General features: G+C 36.3%; 1 protein-coding gene across 1 annotated transcript; it reads right to left on the bottom strand.

The window, feature by feature from the left end:
* Nucleotides 1–1,140: 1,140 nt before the first annotated feature.
* Nucleotides 1,141–20,446, bottom strand: LOC135667009 (probable serine protease EDA2). The gene is made up of 14 exons (XM_065178388.1): nt 20,109–20,446; nt 18,916–19,041; nt 18,184–18,339; nt 15,637–15,819; nt 14,049–14,165; nt 12,619–12,672; nt 12,461–12,532; nt 11,115–11,223; nt 10,864–10,960; nt 6,181–6,275; nt 4,925–4,999; nt 4,033–4,116; nt 3,688–3,786; nt 1,141–1,576 (listed from the first exon to the last, which is right to left on the bottom strand). Exons 1-14 carry the CDS (start codon nt 20,277–20,279, stop codon nt 1,530–1,532), a joined length of 1,485 nt encoding a protein of 494 aa, XP_065034460.1. The 5' UTR covers nt 20,280–20,446; the 3' UTR covers nt 1,141–1,529.
* Between the last annotated feature and the right edge of the window lie 1,997 nt (nt 20,447–22,443).

Raw genomic sequence — 22,443 nt, 5'->3', positions numbered from 1 at the left:
GCACTATATAAATTGAGTCAGTCTCCCTATTTAATTCCTGCCATACTATGATTTTGACACACTAAATAAATATCCACTGAGACCCAATAAGATTTAAGAAATATTTAAGTAAGTTATCTTTTTACGACAAATAACAATATTTAAATAATATTTAACAGTAATAGTAAGTTATTTACTTGCCATAGAATTACCTTCGTCACCTGCAGAAGCTACGTGTCACAACCACCCGCCTTCCATGTGGTTCAAGTAATCGGAGGACCCAACTGCAGAGAAGGCGGGCCAATTGGGGACGGTGGGGGTAGACTAGTGAATGGAGCCAACGGTGGAGACATCGCGGGTCCCGCCCAGGGGTCACGGTTTCTCCAATCGGAAAGCGGGTAACCAACTAGGGAGATGACAACAATCGGACACTTCGAAATCGATCGAACACGGAACGGTCTTTCGAAACGGAACCGCCGCCACACCAACTTTGCGTCCGTAAGATATATGACGGAGATGCCCTCAATATCTTTCATAACGACGAGAATACCATTAATTAATTTAAGTCATTCGCGACTATATATATATATATATATATGACAGGAAGAAAAATTACCCCACAGGTTAGATTCGATATAGCACGCATGTAAAAGCACTTTGCTCTCATCCTACAACACTCTTTCCCCATGATTTGAGTAGAAGGCTGCCAAGGAAAATGTTTCACATTATTGATCTTCCTATACTTTTCTTAGTAATGCTTCATGAGTTTGTTTCGTGCAAGGATAAGTAAAATGATTCATGCTGTGACTTATTTCTCTCTTAGTACATATATGTAAGGTGTTTACCTGTGACTTGTGGACTCTTTGATATGTAGGTCACGTTTTGTAGGTAACCTAAGTAAGAAAAGATATATCTGCATCGAGTGATTGGAGATGAAAATTGAATTCAAAACGAACTACAAAATTCCACTTACAGAAAGAGGGTGAGACGATCCAAAAGCAACTCCTGCCACTTATCACGACCAAAGCATCCCAATCTGAAGCCTTGAGAAGGCTGGTTCGAGTAGAGATGACAATTTCAAATCCTGCCGTGTCTATCCGAACCAGATCGATGGATCAGATTTGTCAATAACCAAACGGCTGACACAAGGGCCAAAACACAGAACAAAGAATAAAGAGGTATATTGCCAGGTTATCTTTAGCTAATGCTGTCAACGACTATCAACAAGTTTTGAAGTACGAGACAGAATTGATTGATTTGATTGTCATCTTTGAATACGAGGCAACCTCCTCTTCCCTCTCCACAAATTTGTTTGGTACTGTGATTACAGGGCAAGAGTAGCAAAGCCAAGAAGGCGTCTTCCCTGGGACTATAAAGCAGGTGAAGGGATATGTGATGGATACAACTTTGCCTATTTGGCAACCACACTCTGAATTTTTCAAGTATTTAGCAAACTATATAGTCCTTTCAGAACATTTACTGCCCGATATCTTCAATTCATCAGTCATGATAAATTGAAAAACCAAAATCATTTCGACTTGGGCAAGCAATCAGGAACTCGCAGTCATCCTCAGTGCAGGTTCATCATCACCAGGTCCTGAAATAACAGGATTACACTAAACTAACCAGCTAACATTGGATGAGAGATTAGCAAAAAAAAAAAAAAGAACTTGCTTCAAGGATTCAAGTATTATATGAGTTCCAGAATTTGATGTACTTCACAACTGCAGGAACCCTGATACAGCACAAAACATCTTATCTGCACTGGGAGCCAGCAAGCAGCTCGGTCAAATATTGTACTTATCCAACAAAGTGGGTAAACCTCACAGGCTCTATAATTACAATATGAGAATACCTTTTCATCTATTTTTGTGTTAGCAGTGAGTTCAGCATAAACAGAAATCGCGAACTTCACATTTCCATAGTTATACAGTAGTGGTCAAACAAAGCCTCTATAAAACATGCTGAAGATACACAAAAATGGGATGCTTCCTTGTTGGATGCAGTCTGAACATGTTTATGGAGTTCAAACGTGTGCTGTTCTGGTCAAGAATTCCAAATTTTAGTCATCATCTAACCAAGCTTACTTGGAACAGACTATGCATGATTAAGATTTCTGTTAAGCTTGTAATCCTGGCCAGGGCTGCAACTCAGGCAGGCCAATTGTAACCCAACCCAAGTTTAACCTGGTTAATATACTTTTAATCATATATATCATAAAATTGTCACGACCCTAATCCTACCTAAAGCTGCCGCTCTTTTCTCAATATCTGATGCAGTGCAATAACTGAATCCGAACAGAAATGATAGTGTTGGAGAACTACAAATGCAGAATCTTTTGAACAATAAGCACCAAACAAGTAAAATATTGCTAACCTTTTACCCAACCAGTACAAGGTTATAAGGCATATAATATTCTCAGGTAGGAAGTCTCATGGACAAAGATAGTGTTTGAATTGACATAAAATTGGTTTAATGATTTTGAAGTCAAAGCTTAAACATATAATCTTGTAAAATCCAAAAGGTCCAGCTTTTGAATAGTGGTATTTTATATGGTAAATCAGCATCATATATATAGGTTTCTTTTGATATTTGATGGAAAAGGAATTAAATAAGAAATAATAAAATTATAACATGCCATAAGATCGAGGGAAAAAGAATTATATAAGAAATAACAGGCAATGGTAGATGTCACAGAAATGAATGTGAATTAGAAAACAGTGCTGTTCATTAGTTTACCTTTAACTGCTCTCTAAGAGCCCTCCACCCTGATCCTGATCCTAGTTTACCAAAAATAGATTTGATGGGTCTCAAGCTGATTAACGGTATCAACCTTAACAGAGCTCATATATTTCCTACGTTCACATTAACAAGCCATAATATTTTAATATAATACATTGATGCAAACGAGGAATTCATAAAAGAACCGCTGGGGTTAATACTTGCTGCTACATTCTATTGGATAGCACTGAGGAAAACCCTGATGGTATTTTGGGTGGTTGCAAATTGCTCCATTTTCTTGGAGTGGTGGATAAGTGTTGCAAACATAGTTCCAACCAGTACATACCAACAATATTTACTAATCTGACCAAATACCAATATCTAAACATTAAGCTGGACACTGGTTCATATACAGTTTATTTTTTTATTTATTCAATAATAATCAAACAGTATAGGTCGACATACTACTCGGTGTGCTGGTCCAATGCATACTGGTCCTATAGGTAATCAAAACTGGTATCAGTCTGATATTTAAAACTTTGGTTCTGACTTCATCTTAGCCTCTTAGTTACCAAGTATTTAGGATATAACCACATACAAGGGTTCGCTTGACACCAATTTTTGACAATCAGTTGAGCCAATGGTACTAGTATATCAAGCAGTAGATTGGTATCATTGAAAAGTAATAAAAACTAAATACAAATACCACAAAGTACAAGTCTATACGATCCATTATTGGTCCTCGGCTAGATTGATAAATAACAAAAAGTACAATTTTGATCAACATTTAAAACTTGTAATCAATAGATCATATTATACAAAAGACATTTTAAGATTTTTTTTCACTCAAACAATTAATTATTACTACTCAAATCCTCCTCTCATCCTTAATGTATATGCAACTTTAGAGAACACAGACAATTCCAAGTCATCACTCTCTGAAAATCTGTAATTTGATACTAGGGTAAGATCAAACAGAAGTCTTACCTGTAGCTTGACATTGTGAGAGCCACAAGTCAATATGTTGTATAATCTGTTGTCTCACTTTTTGTACTGCTTCAGGAGATGTGCACTTTTCCGCATTACCTAAGAAAATTTACCAAGTGTAAGACCATGCAAATTGAATCCTCAGTCCAAGCACCCAATATGATACATTTCACATTATGAACTTTATCATAAACAATTACCGACAACAGTCAACTCTATTTAAATATCAACAAATCAAAAGCAAAATGCACTATGAGTGTCATTGGCTAGTCTTTATTAACAGCAGGTGTTCTTCAAGACTCAAGTGGCTTTAGTCATCGAGTAAATGAGAGGATCAAATTATACCTTCAATGTTCAAAGGAGACTGAGGGCATCCTCTAAGATCGCTACCGTGTCCACAATTATGACATTTGATCAAGTAGGAAGGCACTGGATAATTTTATAAAATAAGATATGTAAGTAATGCTACTAACACTCATGCTAAAAAACTATTGGCACATAAAGAACTTTACTAGCCATACAAGCAATGAATTTTTTCTTAAGCATGTGCATGAATTTAATATAATTTCTTCTGAAATTATAACAATAACCATACAATCATACAGACAAGATTATGAGAATTTGATTAGTATTTTCCAAATTCCTTTCATAGTTTATATGTATTATATTGCTTATATAGAATATTTTGTTTTATATTACTATGGTGACTACCTGAACTATTTGCAGCATATGCAACCAAAAGTAAAGCTTTAATGAACTTGCTTCATATTTAGCATGTGTATGCATACAACAAATCAGTAGCTTACAGCACTTCCTGTTTTAAATCAAAGTAAAACATATAAGTCCCAACAATTAAAAACAAATACATAATATGTCCTATTTATGATGTCTTTGTCAGTTGAATCCTCATCCCATAATATGTCATATTTCAGTTGTCATTCTCTACATCTGCAGAGGATGAAATGATATAACTCCATCCAAAAAATATAGCTAAAATGTGCAGAATAATATTGGCATGTGAAACGAAGGCAGAAGTCCTGCTTCACTATTAAACTTATACAAAAAGAATCATATTGTAAAGACATCAAATTGCCAATATGGAGTATCTTCAGAGGATTGAATTTAAGCTGCTAAGATTTAAGAATCACAAAAATATTCAACTGGAGAAACAGAACCAAGACCGAGCTTTCTAATACAATTTAGCACAATAAACCAAGAAAAATGCAATGAATCTTACAATCTTCTGATGATTTTTGCTTAGAAGCATGGCGCCAAGGATCTTGCGAACCATTAGTAAACACTATCTTCGAACCTGCACATTCAAATAAAAGACCCTATACAGATTCGAGAGAGTAAAAGTGACATAAACATAAATTCATTAACTAGCTTATTAACAAAATTTCAAGGATAAAAATTGATTAAAAATGGAAAGGGATATTTTTAGTATCAATTTATAAGAATAAAGAAGATATTCAAATTTCTCTAATCATAGAAAAACTAAACTCTAGGTACAATGTTTCATACTGACCAGTACATACATACAGGCTTAATAAACAATAAACCCTCTAAATGGGTGTCACTACCCGATTTTTTATTTTTTTATTTGAATGTATTAGGTTAGCTAGTCTCTCTCTCTATATATATATTTCTGTCTCGCCTCCCTCACACCAATGTGGATGATGCTATCAATCTACTTAGTGTCCACTCCTCTTCCTCCTACTCTACCACCTCTTCTTCTCTGATGGATCATTTGTGGGTTAGATTCTGCCCCAACTTCATGTCAAGATTGCCACCCTTGTCCAACATTAAACAAATAGTTCGTGTAAATGTGAACTTTGAACGAGAAATTCATACTTACCAATACTAGATAATGATTGACAAAATCAGCCAGCAATATGATTATGGACTATATTATTATTATTCCAAAGAAGCAAATGTAGTCATCATTGAATAACTTAAATGTTTTTTTAATTCCTAGGCTATTCAAAATGGAGCTTATGTATTAAAGACACCTGAACATTCATTGAAGTTTATTATCTTTTGGTAATTGTCCAAGCCGACATACATATTAGACACCTAATATCTGACACCAAGTTCATTAGCCAATGCATGTGTCTCTTTTTCTCCAGAACATAAGAGATAGATTACTCTTCTCTAGGATGTTGGTGTTGGCTTTTAAATGATCCTTTGTAATTGAAATCACTTATTAACATATTACTACCCAAATTAATCACATTTTTGCATCCACCTAAATTCTAAAAGTGTGTCTATGACACAAAAGTATGGGTATAAATCAAATTATATATGCTAATGAAATTAAAGGATACTGATTTCCAAATCTATTCACTATTGTTTTGTGTCTCATTATCAATGTTTGAGCACAACAGGTTTTTACTCATGTAAACATGTCTTACAAATTTAAAGAAGGCTAACAGCACATTATCCATTACCATAAAACAAGTAAAATAGTCAAATATAATTCGAGCAGAATACCAGCAATTCTTGTGCCCCCATAATATATGTTGGTCATTTCTACATCAGGATACACCCCTTCTCCAAAGATGTTTTTGCAAAGATCCAAATGGTACCTACATTTTCTCAAGAAAAGTTTATGCACAAATATAGTTCAATCATAAACATGATGAATTCAAAAAATCCAGAGCTTCCAACTCATTCCAGAAAAAAGTGTGCATCTCTTGAAGTAAAATAATATGATTTTGCTCTACATTTGATGCAATATACAGAAAGCATAGATACAATAAAGCAAGCAAAGAGTAACGAAGGTAGAAAAACATGATGCGGAAGATGAGGCTCAAAAGCTGAATAAATGTAAGAAGAGGTGTTTCAAGAGGATAACCATGGCCATCAGGCCATAATGAAACTCAATGTCTCATCAAGGAAATATCATTAACTCCAAACCTTATCAAATATTCCTAATTAAATTCCTATTACACTAACAAAAAGAACTATATAAAGAGAAAATAAATAAATTAAAGATTACAATCAGCTGATTATTTTCCTATTCTCTTCCCTCTTTCCCTGATCATAATTTTTAATAGTTTGTCATATCAAGGCTGATTGATGTAATGTTTTCATATTTCTCCCGTTCAAATGTGAAGCTTATTTTGGATGACAATCAGCTGATTACATAGAAGACACTGAACAAGCCATCATTCAAAGTCGTACCAAACCCATACCAGCCCCAGGCCAAAATGATATAGGTCTGATTCATACCAGCCTGTCGATATGGTAAGCCGGTATGTGCCATGGTCGAGAGGATGTGGCAGGGAGGAGGAGAGAAAAGAACAGAAGAGAAGAGGAGGCGGATGAGAAGTATTGGGAGGCCGACAACAGGCAGTGAACGGGTAGGCCAACAATGTTTGGTGGCAATCATGCGGGCCAATAGCAATGAGTGGCAGTTGAGAAGTGGCATGAAGAGAAAACCCGATCCATGTCCTGGAAGTGCTAAAACCCTAATTCACCACTACTTCAAAATTAAAGGAAGTCTAATCCATGTCCAACAATAGCTAAGACCCTAAGTCATCACCCCTATAAAGAAATTAAACCAGATCAAACCAACCAAACAAAAGCCCTGGCCCATGTCCTAGTTTAAGCCTAAACCAGTAAATACTGCCTTGTACATATTGATCTGGTTGAATCCTGGTTCAAACAAAGGTTCACTGTACTGAGTTGTACCGCCCAGTATGGGTGGTACGTACCAATCCGATTAGGAGACCGATACGCGGACCGCCTTCACCAGGTGATACCCATTACATGACCCCATATCGGGCGATATGAGGTCTGTACCGATCAAAATCTTATCGTTACCGACCTGTACTAATCGATAACAGTCAAATTTCGACCCTTACCAATCAAGGGCTCAGATTGCCCTATTTTAAACGGTCAATTTGACCATTTGAACCATAAGAAAGGATTTTTAAACACTTTTCTTCCCCCTCTTTCAACCCATTTCTAATTTCACTCTCTTAAACTATTTCTCACTCACATCTCTCTCTCATTCTTACATTTTCACTCTTTTAAACTTAACAAAGGTGCGATTTACCAATTGGATCAAATTTGAGAGGTTAATTTGGGAGGATTAAGAGACATGACACTCTAATCAAGAGATATGTGCATGGACCGAGGAGTAATATTTTTACACACGCCACCCAAGATTCAGATCATTGAGATCGATGAGGTACTAGTCAAGTTTATACAAGGGGAAGGAAAAGGCAATGGATGATTTTAAGCAGATGTGACAAAGCCTACACAACGTAGACATAGAACGAAGTTCATCGTATTTACAATCATCGTATTATGGAGAATCTTACGACCAATAGCAGCACAGTGATAGTTGGTCATACTTCTTCGAGCAGCAGTATAATAATTGATCTTATGATACGGAGCAGCAAATTAGTAGTGAAAGTAGAAGTTCTGTCATTCTTCATGCTTCGCACCAATACATGTCATGATCATCCTTGCATTAGGAGCCACCTTGAACACATGTAGTTCACGACGATCGGATTACGAAAATCACCACATCGATGCACCAATGGCATATAGTATATCAATATACTATATCGTGGAATTATTTTCAAGATTGGGTTCGACAAACATATCAAATTGATATACAAATACATAGGATCGATAATCCCGATCCACCGCCCGTGGAGTCCCGTCATTTTTTTTTTGTGGCAGAACCAGTTATATCTATCAATTGATTACTTGATTCATTTGAATCTTAAAGTTTAAGTTGTATAAAAAATAATCTAACAATTCAAATCATTTCTTTGTAAATAATTCAATATTAACGGAAAGAAAATCTAAAACATACCACAAAGCTACTCCTCAAAGCCCAAAAAAGATGTGTCACTATTCTTTCCTAGTTTAGATTATTTTTGCTAAAATTATACTAGATTTATATTTATTTCTAACTTAAAAGCTTTAATCCAACTTTTTTTTTTCTATTTTTCAAAAATTTCTGGAGCTATTTTTGATAATTTTATCGTACTGTTGATATGCCCCGGCGTATCGACATACAGTATGTTAGTATGCCTCAGTACGCACCATATCAATAGCTGGTCAGTACCTCAGTACAAACCGATAAGGCGAACCTTGGTTCAAACAACCGAAAGGATCGATATTTTGACTATCAATAGCATGTTCCTTGATCCTCCTCCTCAGCCTCCTCTCTTCTCCTTCTCCTCCTCTCATCCTTCTTATCTTCCTTCAACCTTTACTCTCCTCTTTGCTCCCCCTTTCTCTTCGGTATATGCTAACCAACAAATGAATCAATGTGCATTGGGACCACCATTGATTCAACCAGTACTGGCATGTATCTTGGAATGGGACTTGAAACCTTGGTTACTAATACTTTAGTTCATCATAACATCAAATGAAATACTTGCCATAACCAACAAGCTTTACCAAATTATTTGTTACCATACATGTTTGCTCATAATGTCATGTTTTAATCATGAGACGTTCTAGGTTATCCATCAAGCATAATAGAGCTCTGAGAACTTCCTAATAAAAGCTCTATAGTTTTCTTAGTACTCCTACGTTTTCCTTCATTTAAATTTTAACATTTTCATCTTATGCTCATCTGAGTCCCTAGAAGCTTTGTTGTTGCACCTCCACATAAAACAACACAGTACCAGTGTACATAAACAACGATTAAAGAAGGAATCAATCCTAGGAGCTTCCTATTAACATTTGAGTTCTTTACCAGCTAAAGATGGGTTTTCCCTGAGCCTTGCTGTCAACATCCAAAGACCGTCTACTTATTTCATTCATAGGATTTATGAAATTTGTTGCTTCTCTACCAAGACCATATTTCCAATTCCATAACTAAATCAAGCTAGGTACTGAAGCAGTTAAATATATATTTGAACCTCCGAAAGATGCAATTGTAACCTTTGCATCAAATTAAACAATATTAATATTGAATTTTGATAATAAGAAATATTAACTAGATACTTTTTGCAATCTTTCTATATCCAATATTGCAAACAACAGTAGTATCCAAGAATTATGCTGCCAATTCTTAGAAACCAAATTCAGCAAGGAAATTTCTTCATATTTTTTATCTAAAAAGCTTGTCATAGTCATATGTAAACCATCCCTCTCTCAAATGAACTTTATGTTGCTCTGTAAAATCTTATCTTATATATGTGTATAGTTATTTGCAAGATTTAAAATCTTAGTCTGGTGCTGATACAGATGAGCGGCCGAAATGATATGGTTTGAGTATGAACCAATGTGGACACTTGATATGTGTTGGTATTGCATGAACCAAACAGAAAGGGGGAGAGAAGATGGTAGGAGGAGAAGAAGAAGAGGAGCAAGATGAGGCCTTGCAGAGGAGAATGAATAGAGCAGAGATGGAGATAGAGGCAGAGGAAGAGACATAGTAATAAGAGAAGAAAACAGTAATCTGGATGAGAAGAGGAGACAACAGAAACACAAGACAGAGGAGGCAGCAGCAGCTATATGGCGGGGAAGAGGAGGCAGCAAAGGCAACAAAGAGAAAGAGAGATCATGTGAAAGTGATAGAGGTGCTTGAGAAAGAAAGAGAACACAAGAACCAAAGGATACAAAAAACAGAAAAAAATGGCAACTGCCACTCACTGTTGTCAAATATATAAATAAAAGAAATTATAGGTACCAGATGGCACAGCTCATAGCCTCATACCAAACTGAACTGGGCAATATCACCCGATTCAGTTCCCGATTGACTATCTGACTGATAAATAACGTTGGTACAGAATAGATTTGATACCTAGATTATTTGTATTTCATCTACTACCTTAAATTACTGCTTTGAGCAACAATGAAGAACCAATAGAGTTCAACTTAATCCCTCTACATCACACATACTAAATCTCATGAGTGACACATCACAATTCTTTTAGTGTTTTTCATATTTCAACTTCTTATGGATGAAATCCCAAGTTCCATAACATGTGTTGCCTCTTTCTTTCTTTAACACCGCTAACAAAAACAAATGACATAGAGGAAAATGTTAGGAGAGATATCAATCCAAGCAAACATCTCTAATTCTCTTGTTTTGAGATGGAGCCAAAAGGCATACTATACATATTTTATGTGTAAAAAGATCATAGTGTGATATAGGATGAAACAAACACTTTCATGGATCATTTAATGAAAGAATACCTTGTATCAATATTTGGTGAACGAACAGTACCATTCTTTGGTGCCACTTGGAAATATGCAACCTCAGTACAAACTTGGAACCACCATAGTCGATCAGCTATCAAGCAGAACATATCATTAACACATGAAATGTAAGAGTGCATATAAAAACTTTTTTTATGATAAAGCAAATCTAAAATAACTTGTGCATGTGCCTAAAAGAGGCACGCACACACACACACACACACAGAAAAGCTAGGGTGACAAATTACCACTATTTTCACCCGGAGTTATGCTCTTTAAATGCTGTTGATCATAAGATTCAAGTGATGCACCAAATTTTCCAAGATAATAATTTCTCACATAGTTAGCATATACTTCCTGTAAGCACCACAAATATTCATAAAGCTTTTTCTTTCAGCAAAAAGGAGGCAGACCTCCCACTCATTCTATATATGAAATGTTACTTACATAAGATGTAACAGCAGATAACCAAACACAAGCAAAAAAGCATATATGTAAAAACAGAGAACAAGAGATAGTGTACACCAGCATGGGCCTTGTACTGTAGAGTTCCAATCATGCTATGCATTCTCACCATGTTGCTGGCACATTGAAGGTTGATCAAAATTAAATTGAAATTAAGATCAAATTGTAAGTTTTGTATATTTCATATTTCTTAAGACATTAGAGCTTGATTCTATTAGATGTCTCTGGTTTTTCCTTCCATATGTCAAAGATTTTCCATATATATTATTAAATTACACAAAATTAATAATATCTTTTATAAGGTCAACCTTGAAATTTTAATTATAAAGTGATACGTTATAAAAAATGTTCTAATCTTTTATGGTCTAGAAGAGCCTAAAAAGCCAATGATACAACTGGTTTAATGAGAAAGAAATGTATCAGAAAATTACAATGTAATCTTAAAATGAGCCTGATAGTTGGGACATTACAGATTGTGCTCAGAAAAATACTGATTAAAATTGTTCTTTTGTTTATTAGGAAAGCTGGATAATACTGCTAAATCTTAGAAGACTTCCTAAGGTAGCTTCTATGTGGTGATTAAAGAACCTAGTTTAGCAATGAGAGGAAGCAAAATCCAGTTGAGAATTATATGTTAGCACTTGAAGATTGTTATCATCTTTACTATTGTCCCCATCGGTAGCTCAACTGGCTATCTCTTTTCCCTACCCAATTCAACCACCTATCCTAAAATGGGGAGAAGATCCGCATGACATATTCCATGTATCACATGGAGCCAGGGCCTCTGTTTTTCCTAAAATAAATGTGTATTTTGAAATAAAAAAAAGTTGGTTAATTAGTCTTAAAAGATAGTTTATTAGGAAATTCCTGGTGAGTCCAAATATCACACTTGAGAAAGTAAAGGGAGGGGCTCTAGTCTAATTCTCTTGCTACACATTCAGACTATACTGATGAAGATGCTTAAACTATCAATCTGCATGCAATGCTCTATAAGACAAGTTACGTTAATTATTTTAGAATATGAGTGAAAAAATTCAGTTAAATACTAATAAAATCTAAAATTCTAATAATGTGCCAAATTAATCTAAAAGATCTCATGTTAACTTAAGGAAAGTGTCTAAAAGCTTACCAATAAGTTACCTCCATTCTTCTTGGCATCAACAAGAGGAGAGCATAGAACGTCAGGATTTCCATACTGAAACTAAAAAAGTTAAAGCATTTGCTAAGTATTAGAAATGCCAAAAAACCTCTGCCTTACTTATGTCACTATCTATGTAATCTACTTACTGCTATTGCTGCAGCATCAGCCAATAGGTATAAGAAGTCATTGTCATTTTGAAGCTGCAGCCAATGAATAATAACATGACTAATACTGCATGTTAAAGAAACTTGTATAGAAGTCCAGTAATTAAATGTTTATCACAGTAACATGGGACAAAATACATATATGGCTGATGATAATTGCATAAAGTAAAGGAAATTATTTACCTGTCAAGGCTTCTTTAAAAAAATTATCTCAAGAACCCTAGCACCAAGGTTTATTGCTATCCAGCTAAGTTTTTTGAAGCATCAATCTTTCAAAATACATTAGACAATAGAAGTCTTAATTTACCACTCAAGCTTTAAACAAACATACATATCTCTTGAATTTGACAAAGAATACCAAATAAAAAATGGTAGACCATCAATAAAGAACCAAGGCAAAACATGTCATGACCTCCTCCTAAATGAAATTCTTTAACTACTCTCAAAATCCCTTTCAAAAAGTTATCAAACACCCATAAATTTACAAAAACATTTTTTTTCTTTGGTAGTTGCAATAGTTTTTTTTCAAAAAACTAAGCCAAACATACTCTTAGTACTATTGCTTACTTGCAACCTAGTCAAAATTCACACAAAAAAAAAGAACAGATTTGACATCAACAAATAAATCATTTGATTTTCATATGAAAATAATTCGAATTTCACTCCTACCTAGACTCCTACCCAACAAGGAAGCATCATTTTTCAGGACTTATTGATCACTTAAAGCAAGAAAAAAGATGCAAAAAAGATGAATATGTTTCGCATAACAAAAAGTGACAAACCGTGTGTAGCCCGTGATGGCTTCTTTTAGTTTGAGTGATTGGAATGATAGTATATAATCTTCAATGTTTAAGTGCTTCAACATGTCTATATGGAAAATCTAATCATCAAACAGCTTGAGAGAAAAAATTTGTCTGATATATTTTATTTGTAAATTGTAACCAATGGAAAATGTTCTTCTATTTAGGTCAAATGTCAAACTTGGTTTGAGGGTTAATTGTAGGAACACAAAATTATGTATCAACTATCAAGGATAATTTCCAACCTAATTGTAGGAACACAAAATTTTGTATCAAGGATAATTTCCAACCTCCATATTGCTCTAAACTTGAACTTCAACAAGTCAAATCTTATAAATAAAAATTTTAGCAGGTATAGAAACTGATCCATGTAACATAAATAAGAAATACATGACCTTCGGTCCTCGGCGTCGAGTATACTAAGCCAATGGAGTCAGACTCTACAAAAGACCAACTGACCTAAACCTCTTCCCATATTGTAGAAATGCAAAAAATGTGTATTTATCCTGAAATTCTAGCTAAGACATGACAAGAGTAAAATTATCTATTATACATAAGACACATTCAGCTCAACTTCTCAAAACTAGAAACCAGTGTAGCAACAACTATTACCTTAGCTGCACCAAATAATTTTTTTACTGATTTTCCATCAGATTGAAGTTTTTCATCAACAAGATTGGTTATTTCTTGAAGCACAGCTTTGCATTCAGCACCAGCAGAATCTCCAACCTGAAAAAACAATAATGACGTAATATTTGATTAGTAATTAAAACACAAGTTCACTTTTTTTTATTTTTAATAATGATTTTCACATGAAGAAACTAAAACAATATGAAAGGTCAAGAACCCCCCACGCACTTGCCTATCAATCATTATTCTTCAACCCAAAACTTCATTGCTAATTACAAAAACAACCAATAATTTGCTTTGTTGGAGAACAACCTAATAATTAAGTATATTTGCTTGATTCAAGCAGCAATGCACATTTTGACCTAGATTTAAGTGTAATTATTTAACTAAAATATCAAAAAATGACTAATCAAACTCCATAAAGAAAAAAATAATACCTCCTCCTCTCTTGCTTTGATCCTTCTATCCTTCAAGCAACCATCCCAGTTTCTCACTGCCAGTGGTGAAGCCCTGCTTTCTCACCAAATTCCTCCATCTCCTCGTCCTAAACTCTCTCTTCGTCATGTGCCTTAATCTATTAATCCATCTACCCATCAATAGCCCTCATTGATCCTTCCCTCCATTATATTTCCTCTAACATTATTCTAGTAATTAGCCTTCCTCTTCCCATTCATAGTGGTGGCTACAACACAAGTATACGAAACTAAATCACCACTTTTTATTTTGAAGACAAAAAATTGAAAGAAAAAGGCAGCAAAATGATCTGAGAGAAAAAAATAACAAGGGGAATGATGAGTTTCTAAGAATGTTGATAGCTAATGGTGTGACTTACCTTGTTACAAGAACAAAATTGTATGAAGCTCACAGAGATGAGGTAGGAAAGTACGAGGGCATTACCTTAGCATGATTTATGAGAAGTAGGGAATGAAAGGGCATTATTAATAACAAAAAATTAATTTCACCATCCAATTTCTTACTGTTACCTAGGATATTCCAAGCCAACTAAATGAGAATGGTTATGGCTTGATCGACATTAATATGATAGCACTATACTAGTGATAAAGATGCAGGAGAGAGTGAGAATATTACTTTAGCATGATTATGGAAAGAAGGGAAGAGGAAAATTTTGGTATATAAAAGAAAGAGGATGGTCTAATCATCCGATTATCAATATCTTTTATGAAAAATGTCCAATTCTCACTTATTGAAAAGTAACAGTCAACATATAGTTGATGGAACTGCAGGGTAATTTCTATAAAATGATTATGGAAAGAAGGGAAGAGGAAACTATTTGGCAATATAAAAGTAAGAGGATGGTCTAATCATCTGATTATCAATATATTTTATGAAAAATGTCCAATTCTCACTTGTTGAAAAGTAGCCGTCAACATATAGTTAAGGAACAGCAGGGTAATTTCTATAAAAAACAGCCAATTTTGTGCCGTGATGCTTTTAGTGGAGCAAGTAACTATTGTGTAATGTCTGAATCATGGGGATTCCTGCATGTGGCAATATTGAAAATGACACCCTACATTGGTACAGTATATAAAAGGCAGAATATCTAAAGCACCTGCTGGTCAAACTCTTTGAAGTTGTAAATTGCAAGAACAACTCCTGAACTTGCAAGACTCCCACAAGTTAGATGAGGGAACTTCAAACGGAACCAAGCACTGAGTGCTCCAGAATATGAAACACCAAAAACAAACCAAGGATTCTCAGTTTCTGATATATTATATTTTGCATTCAAATATTCCTGCAGAAGAAAAACAGCAATACTAACTGTAAGTTCTAAATCACCTTAAACATAAAAGAACTGAACAAAAGAATAGTTAATAGATGGAAAGTTAAGAAAGGGGAGAGAAATATCAAAAGGGCATATATGTTCTTGATCCCAAAATTTGGGAGAAGAGAATTAGTTAAGAGATCATCATTTGATATGGCACTTTCTGGCACTATCCACTTGGCAGCAGGCAAAGGACCTCCGGGCTGATGCAGTGAGACACCTCAGACCCGGACGAGGCAACCACCCAGCCTCCGCCCTGTTTGGCACCGTACAGGTCGGAGCTGGACACCCCGGAGCTGTTCCGCAAAACTCAGGACGGGCCGCACAGCGCCACACGAGCTGATGCAGTGTGACACCTCAGACCCGAACAAGGCGACCACACAGCCTCCGCCTTGTTCGGCGCCGTACAGCCTACAGGTCGGCGCCGGACACCCCGGAACCGTTCTGCACGGCACCGACCCGAGCAGCGCTGCACGGTGCCGACCCACAAGGGTCGGTCGACGCTCGTTTACAAAGTACAGGCCCTCCTACCGGGGAGTCGACAGTCACTAAAGGATCGCGTACGACCAACCGCCCCAGGGCAGGTATAAGAGCCAGTCCTCTAACCAATGAGGGGGGACTTTTTGGGCATATTCAACTGACTCTTATTCCACTCAATGCTAACTTAAGCTTCGGTGGGGTCGAGTCGAGGAATCCCCCTCCCAACCTCAACCTGTGTGCAGGAGCGTAGCAAGGGAGAAGCAGGTCGCTCGCCAAGAGAGAAGATCGCACTCGGGGGACGAGGCTCGAACCTAACCCGACCCGACGCTCGCTCTCACCACTCGAGTGTCCACGTGGGTGACCCTACCCATCGGGGACTGGACCAAGTCATGCTGACTCCTCGACCACGGCGTAAAGGTTCATCAACAGTAGCTAGTTTCCACTCTAATTGTCATTATTGGTCCTATGAGGCATCAACTGCAGGATTGCTAGTCCTAGTGCCAAAGTTTTGATGTGTGTCAAATCGTTTGATGATATATCAAATGCCAGACCTACCTTCTGCAATGTGCCATATACTTAAAACCATAGTGAATAGTAGAAAAGATACATATACACAATTTATGTCTAATGTAACCATAAAAGAATAAAAAATAGACAATTTAGATAGACTGCCATCTTGGAGTGACTGAACAAAGTAATTGGTGCACATGTATGCAACCAATATAGTATGTAAATTCATTCGACATGCTTGATAAGACCTAAAGAAGACAGTCTCTTTGTACATATAACTGCAAACCATAGCGCTAAGCATGTCCTGAATCCAAAAGATCCCAAGTACAGTGCACCAATGAAGAGAACATGTAAAATCACAATGGCTAACCCAATCTTCAAGTGATTTGTCCAATAATCAGCCTAAATTGGTTCGGATAGTGCTAAAGTATGAAGAATTGATTGCATACCCAATTAAGCCCCTATTTACTTTACAAAGCATACCCAAAAAATCAAGAAGCACTGCAAGCATGGAATAGCAAGAAAGTAATAGACCAAGTCAATCAGTAGGTCCCTCAAACCCCAGTACTCAATTCAGGCTTGCTGAGAGAACCCATCTCCTGCTGGGACTTCTCTAGTCAATAACTGAACATAAATCACTAAAGAGTGTGTGTCAGTTACTAGTAACAGTCAGTCAAAAAGAAAGAATTAAGAAAATCAAGCTGTCTCCCCCTCAAAGCCTAGTCATTGTCAAAGGCAACCTTATGGAAAAATATAAGATAAGTGTTAATGGCTAGCTGTAAATTTTAAATTTGAGATACTAAATGAAAAAGTTACATACTTTGACAATGAGAGGACATGAAAACCAATGAATCTTGTGCCTTTCACATATATACTGTCATCACATAAGAGCAGGCATAAGCGTGAGGTTACCACCAATGGATAGACTAGGGAGATCAATATATGCAATCTTATAACAATAAGAAGAGAAGTTGCTTCTATGATTTAACCTTAATCACCTAGATCACAATACAGCAAGCATCCAATGTCATGACATTAGAGGAAATTGACTTGTATCATACTTGATTTCAGGAAATGCCTAACTGTTCTTCCCTTAATAATTATCATACACAAAACAGTTAACTCGGAACATTGTCTCAAAACTGCTTCTCAGTTATCACTTTAACAACACAGATCTGAAGGTACACTAGTCATACACAAAACAAGTTGGAGGCAGTAGTTAATAAAAAGAACTTACACAATAAACCCTCAAAAGAAAGTGAAGAACAATAAATTGAATATAAGAACAGAAAAGAAGAAGAAGAAGAAGAAGAAGAAACAGACTCGATGTGGTGTGGTACATACCTGGTAATACTGACGGAAAACAGCCAAGTCAAATAAAGCCTGTTTTGAGGACAGAAATCTCAGGTTATTTGTCGTCAGTTGCTTGAAAGGGGAACTCTTTCCATAGTATCGATGCTCAAGAGAAACTATAGCAGCACCAAACTTCTTTGCTAGTACCTACATCTTGTTGCAAATGTTAATATTCAGGTGTAATAAAAAGTAAAAAAAATCATAACCAATTTGTGTAAATAGAGCTAACAGGAATAGACCTTTAAAAAAGATAACATGGAAAAACAAACATTGTAGACTTCTTGAAAATCATAGGCCTCTATTTCTCATCCTCCACTTATCATAAAGAAAGGACAATAAACTGCTTCATCATAGTAACAAATAATAACTAAATTACATAAGTGACAACTATGCCTATGTAACCATCAGAAAATACAGAAAATCAATCAACCAACAACATAAAAACATTACATAGGAAGTTCAAAGAGATTGCCAAACATCAGAAGTAGTTACCATTTAAAAGATCGAGAATAAGATCAATTGTTTGATTCACTATTTGCTAATGACCTGAATGAAAATACAATATTTAGAATTTTATATGCCTCCAGTTGGCATCCAACATGTCGACAAGCCACAATATATGTTTTCCACAAATCGTTGAGTTACAGCAGCCTATTTATTATCATAAGAACCAAGAAAAAAAATGATTCGGAAAACATAAATAGAAAGAAGCATTGTACTTACAGATGTATAATCATTGACAATCCCATTGCATGCAGATTCACCACAAATTTTAAGAAATATTGGCCCCTTAGGAACTTGGTAGTAATCAAGAAATTCATAAAACCGTTGCCTGAATTTATGATGGTCCTGCATAGTTTAGCCACATGAATTTAGTAAACAACAAGAAACAATAAAAGGGGGGAAGATCCCAGCTAAGTCTATTTTCATGGCATAGATGGAAAAGGTTCTTATGATTTACAATTAGTGAAGCTAAACCACCACAAAGTGATGATGGATTTAAAATTACAGGTCCCTGATTCGTAAAGTTCTTGCAATTAATAGATTGAATAACAGGGAAAAAACAAACTTGTTCAAATAGAACAGGTAAATTGAACAGAATTCAGTTTGGGCAAGGCCAGTTTTGCAAGAGATTGTGAGTTACTTCTTTTGCCAAATTTACTACCCCATAGATAACTAATAGAAATCTCAGAAAAAAGAAAACAAATGAAACATTAATACAAAGTTAAAAATAACTCTTCATATAATTTCAAAATACACGTCACATGATAATAAGAACACAAACTCCAGGCTGTTAGGGGAGAAGATGTTACTCCTAAACAGCCATACAGTATGACTACAAAGTATGGGAAACCACTCATCAAACTTTTTGAAACTTGATAATTACGAGTAATTATTGTTTTAATGCTAAAGCCAAACCTAGTTGTGAATATCATTAGGCATAAACATATGAATAGGTAATCAAAGTTCTAAATTTCTGAGTGCTTTTTCCTGACGTAATGAATATATATCAAAAAAATACTTTCATGCTCAGTGTAGAAGATGCACGCTGATTCTTGTGCTTCTAACTCTAAACGGATGGGGGTGAAAATTTACCAAAATAAAGTCTAGGAATCAGTCAAACAAAAATCCAAGGGAGTTCTCTTTCCTTACATCGATCAGTCTACGGTCAATCATCCTTTTGCTTTCTCCTAATCCAAACATTCTTTAATTACCCTCCTACAAAGTACCCCGAAGCATCGTACACGATTGCTTCGCATTCGCGTCCAATAAACATGAATCGAGAACCCTAGTTCTAAAGGGACAAGGAATTTAGATTCTAGATCATTCGTGATGAATCGAGATCTTACAGTAAACATCACATGAATCTTTCAGTGGTAAAAGAGGAAAACTAAAAACGAAAAGAGGAGACATGCCGTGGGGGAGAAGTGATCGAGGGTCTGATTAAACCAGTGTTCATCTCTGGTAAGGTAGGCGTTGTTGCCACGATGCTGATCGGAGAGGAAATCCCGAGACTCCGCCAAGAAGAAGGACAAGAATAGGAGCAAATGGGCGAGAGGATAACCAAAGCCGGAGAAGATCCCCATATGAAGCGATGGTGCGAGGGTCCAAGGGTGGTGGTGGGTGTTCTCGACAGGGGCTTTTCTTGTGTTTGATGATATGCCTCAACCTACACTCCTTTCTTCCTCCACGGGCAAAGCAATCGACACGTGCGGAGCAACGGACGGCTGGGACGCGAGGAAACGTCCCGACCCATTGCGCTGCAGCGCGAGGCTTCGTGAAACATTAGTAAAAGATATCCTCTTTCAGTATAATCGTCGAAATTCTTTTTTGGGACGATTTATTCAATAAAATCTGATTTTTTTAACGATAAATATTTTTTAAAATTTTATCATAAAGTAATTTTAATTTCAAAAATATCCCTAAAAAATGAGATATTTTGTTGGTCGAAGACCAACTTGAATAGATCTACAATGAATGGATTGATTTCATTCCTAATAGGTTCTTTTATCTCTATCGAAGTAATTTTTTTAATATGATAATAAATATATAGTGATTACGTGGATGATTAAATGACATATCATCGTATTAAATATCTCATCAAATTAATATTGTACATAACTATATCGATCATAATGTTTAATGGTTCGATCGACTCTTCCGATTCAATAATTTACACAAATGATAAATTATTAAAAATTATTTAAAAAGCTTGAAGCTCCGATACACATGACATAGTCTTGTGAGGGACTAGATCATATGAAGGTATGATCGGGAGCTATTGGAAGCTCCACTTCGGTAAACAACACGACGGTAAGAAGGACTATGGATTCAAGGAGTGAATGCCATTGCACCGCAGATGCGGGTCTTCCGTGCATGCATCGAATTTTGTATCGGATGAAAGCCTTGGTCATCAACATATGGGGGTTGTGTTCCACCGAGGGAATAGTTCGAATGCAAGTACCAGTGAGTTCCATGGGAGGGACTTGATCATGAAGAAGTATGATCGAAGCAGCTGGAGAGTTGGACTGCTCCAGAGCTCATATTCGCTTAAGGGAGCCCGACAAGTCAGAGGACAAGGTCGAGTAAACGAACATTGCTACCAAGGAAGCTAAGGAGAACAGAATCGGTGCAAACCCTACAACGTGATGGCAGAGGCCATGCATGAGAGTTGCAGTCTGTCTTTCCATCGACCAGAGGGAGTTGCTTGGAGAACACAGAGGTGTTGAAGCAGGGGGTCGAAAGGGGTGAGGAAGCGACGACGAGTCCAGAGGGACTTAGCTACCCAAAATCAAGCATCAGTTAGAATGGAGGTGGACTCGGAGGAGTGCCACAGAGGCATATATACTGATTGTGAAGAAAAGGAATGCAGATGCGAGGCGACGGATAGTAGTGCCATGGGCATGGAAGCGCCATGGTACCGCAGAGGTGGGACTTCCGTAAAAGTCATTGATCCCTTGCTCTCATGGAGGGAGAGCGCTTAGTCGTGAAAGAGGCCGAGGAGGTGGAGCATGCAGAGGCAATCTCCAAGTACCGAGATAAGGCTGAAGGGCAGAGGCCGAGAAACTTCGTAAGACCGGTGTCAATGAGCTTCTCATCAAGATAACCGAAAGTGAAGGACTTCGGGTCATGCAAGAGGGTATAACCAATGAACGAAGTAGGCAGTACGCGGTGCTGTACCTTTGCTACTCAGTGGAGTAGGCGGCAGGGTTGATGGAGAAGACGGTACAATCCCAAAGGCGACCAAACCTACGAGAGAATTCTTCCTGGGTCGATGCCTGAGCGGTTAATGGGGACGGACTATAAATTCGTTGGCGATATGTCTACGCTGGTTCAAATCCAGCTCGGCCCAAAAATTCGCCAACGAATTTACAATCCGTCAACAGATAAAGACTAATTAAATAATATCATGCAAGTTTTTTTTTTTGTAATATTTACAGGTATATAATTAATTAATTATTTTATTGTTATTAGTCAGTTTATTAATCTTATGTACTGGTGTATTCAATATTCAACATTTCTAAGCAAGGTTTGATATCTTCACAAGATTCAGACATTATGGATCCATTGGACAAATAAAGTAGATATTGATATATTTAATCCCATGATCTAAAACATTCATATCTAAATAGTTAGTAACACATCACTTAATTTTGAGTGCTAAAACTACCAACATTGGCCAGAGATGCAGGATCATTTGAAATCACAATAGCTAATCAACCTGTTCTGATTAACTGATAAGGTGTTAAA

The sequence above is a fragment of the Musa acuminata genome, chromosome BXJ1-4, assembly GCF_036884655.1.
Source record: "Musa acuminata AAA Group cultivar baxijiao chromosome BXJ1-4, Cavendish_Baxijiao_AAA, whole genome shotgun sequence".
NCBI lineage: Eukaryota > Viridiplantae > Streptophyta > Magnoliopsida > Zingiberales > Musaceae > Musa > Musa acuminata.
The sequence above is the reverse complement of the archived record's forward strand: the minus strand, read 5'-3'. Positions and strand labels throughout refer to the sequence as shown.

Bases quoted from the DNA above. Each gene is read 5' to 3' on its own strand.
- LOC135667009 (XM_065178388.1), bottom strand. From the start codon at position 20,279: ATGGGGATCTTCTCCGGCTTTGGTTATCCTCTCGCCCATTTGCTCCTA. The intron at 19,042-20,108 runs GCATGTCTCCTC...TAAACTATGCAG, and splicing joins TCGATCACTTCTCCCCCACG to GACCATCATAAATTCAGGCA. The intron at 12,533-12,618 runs GTAAGTAGATTA...TAACTTTTTTAG, and splicing joins CTGATGCTGCAGCAATAGCA to TTTCAGTATGGAAATCCTGA.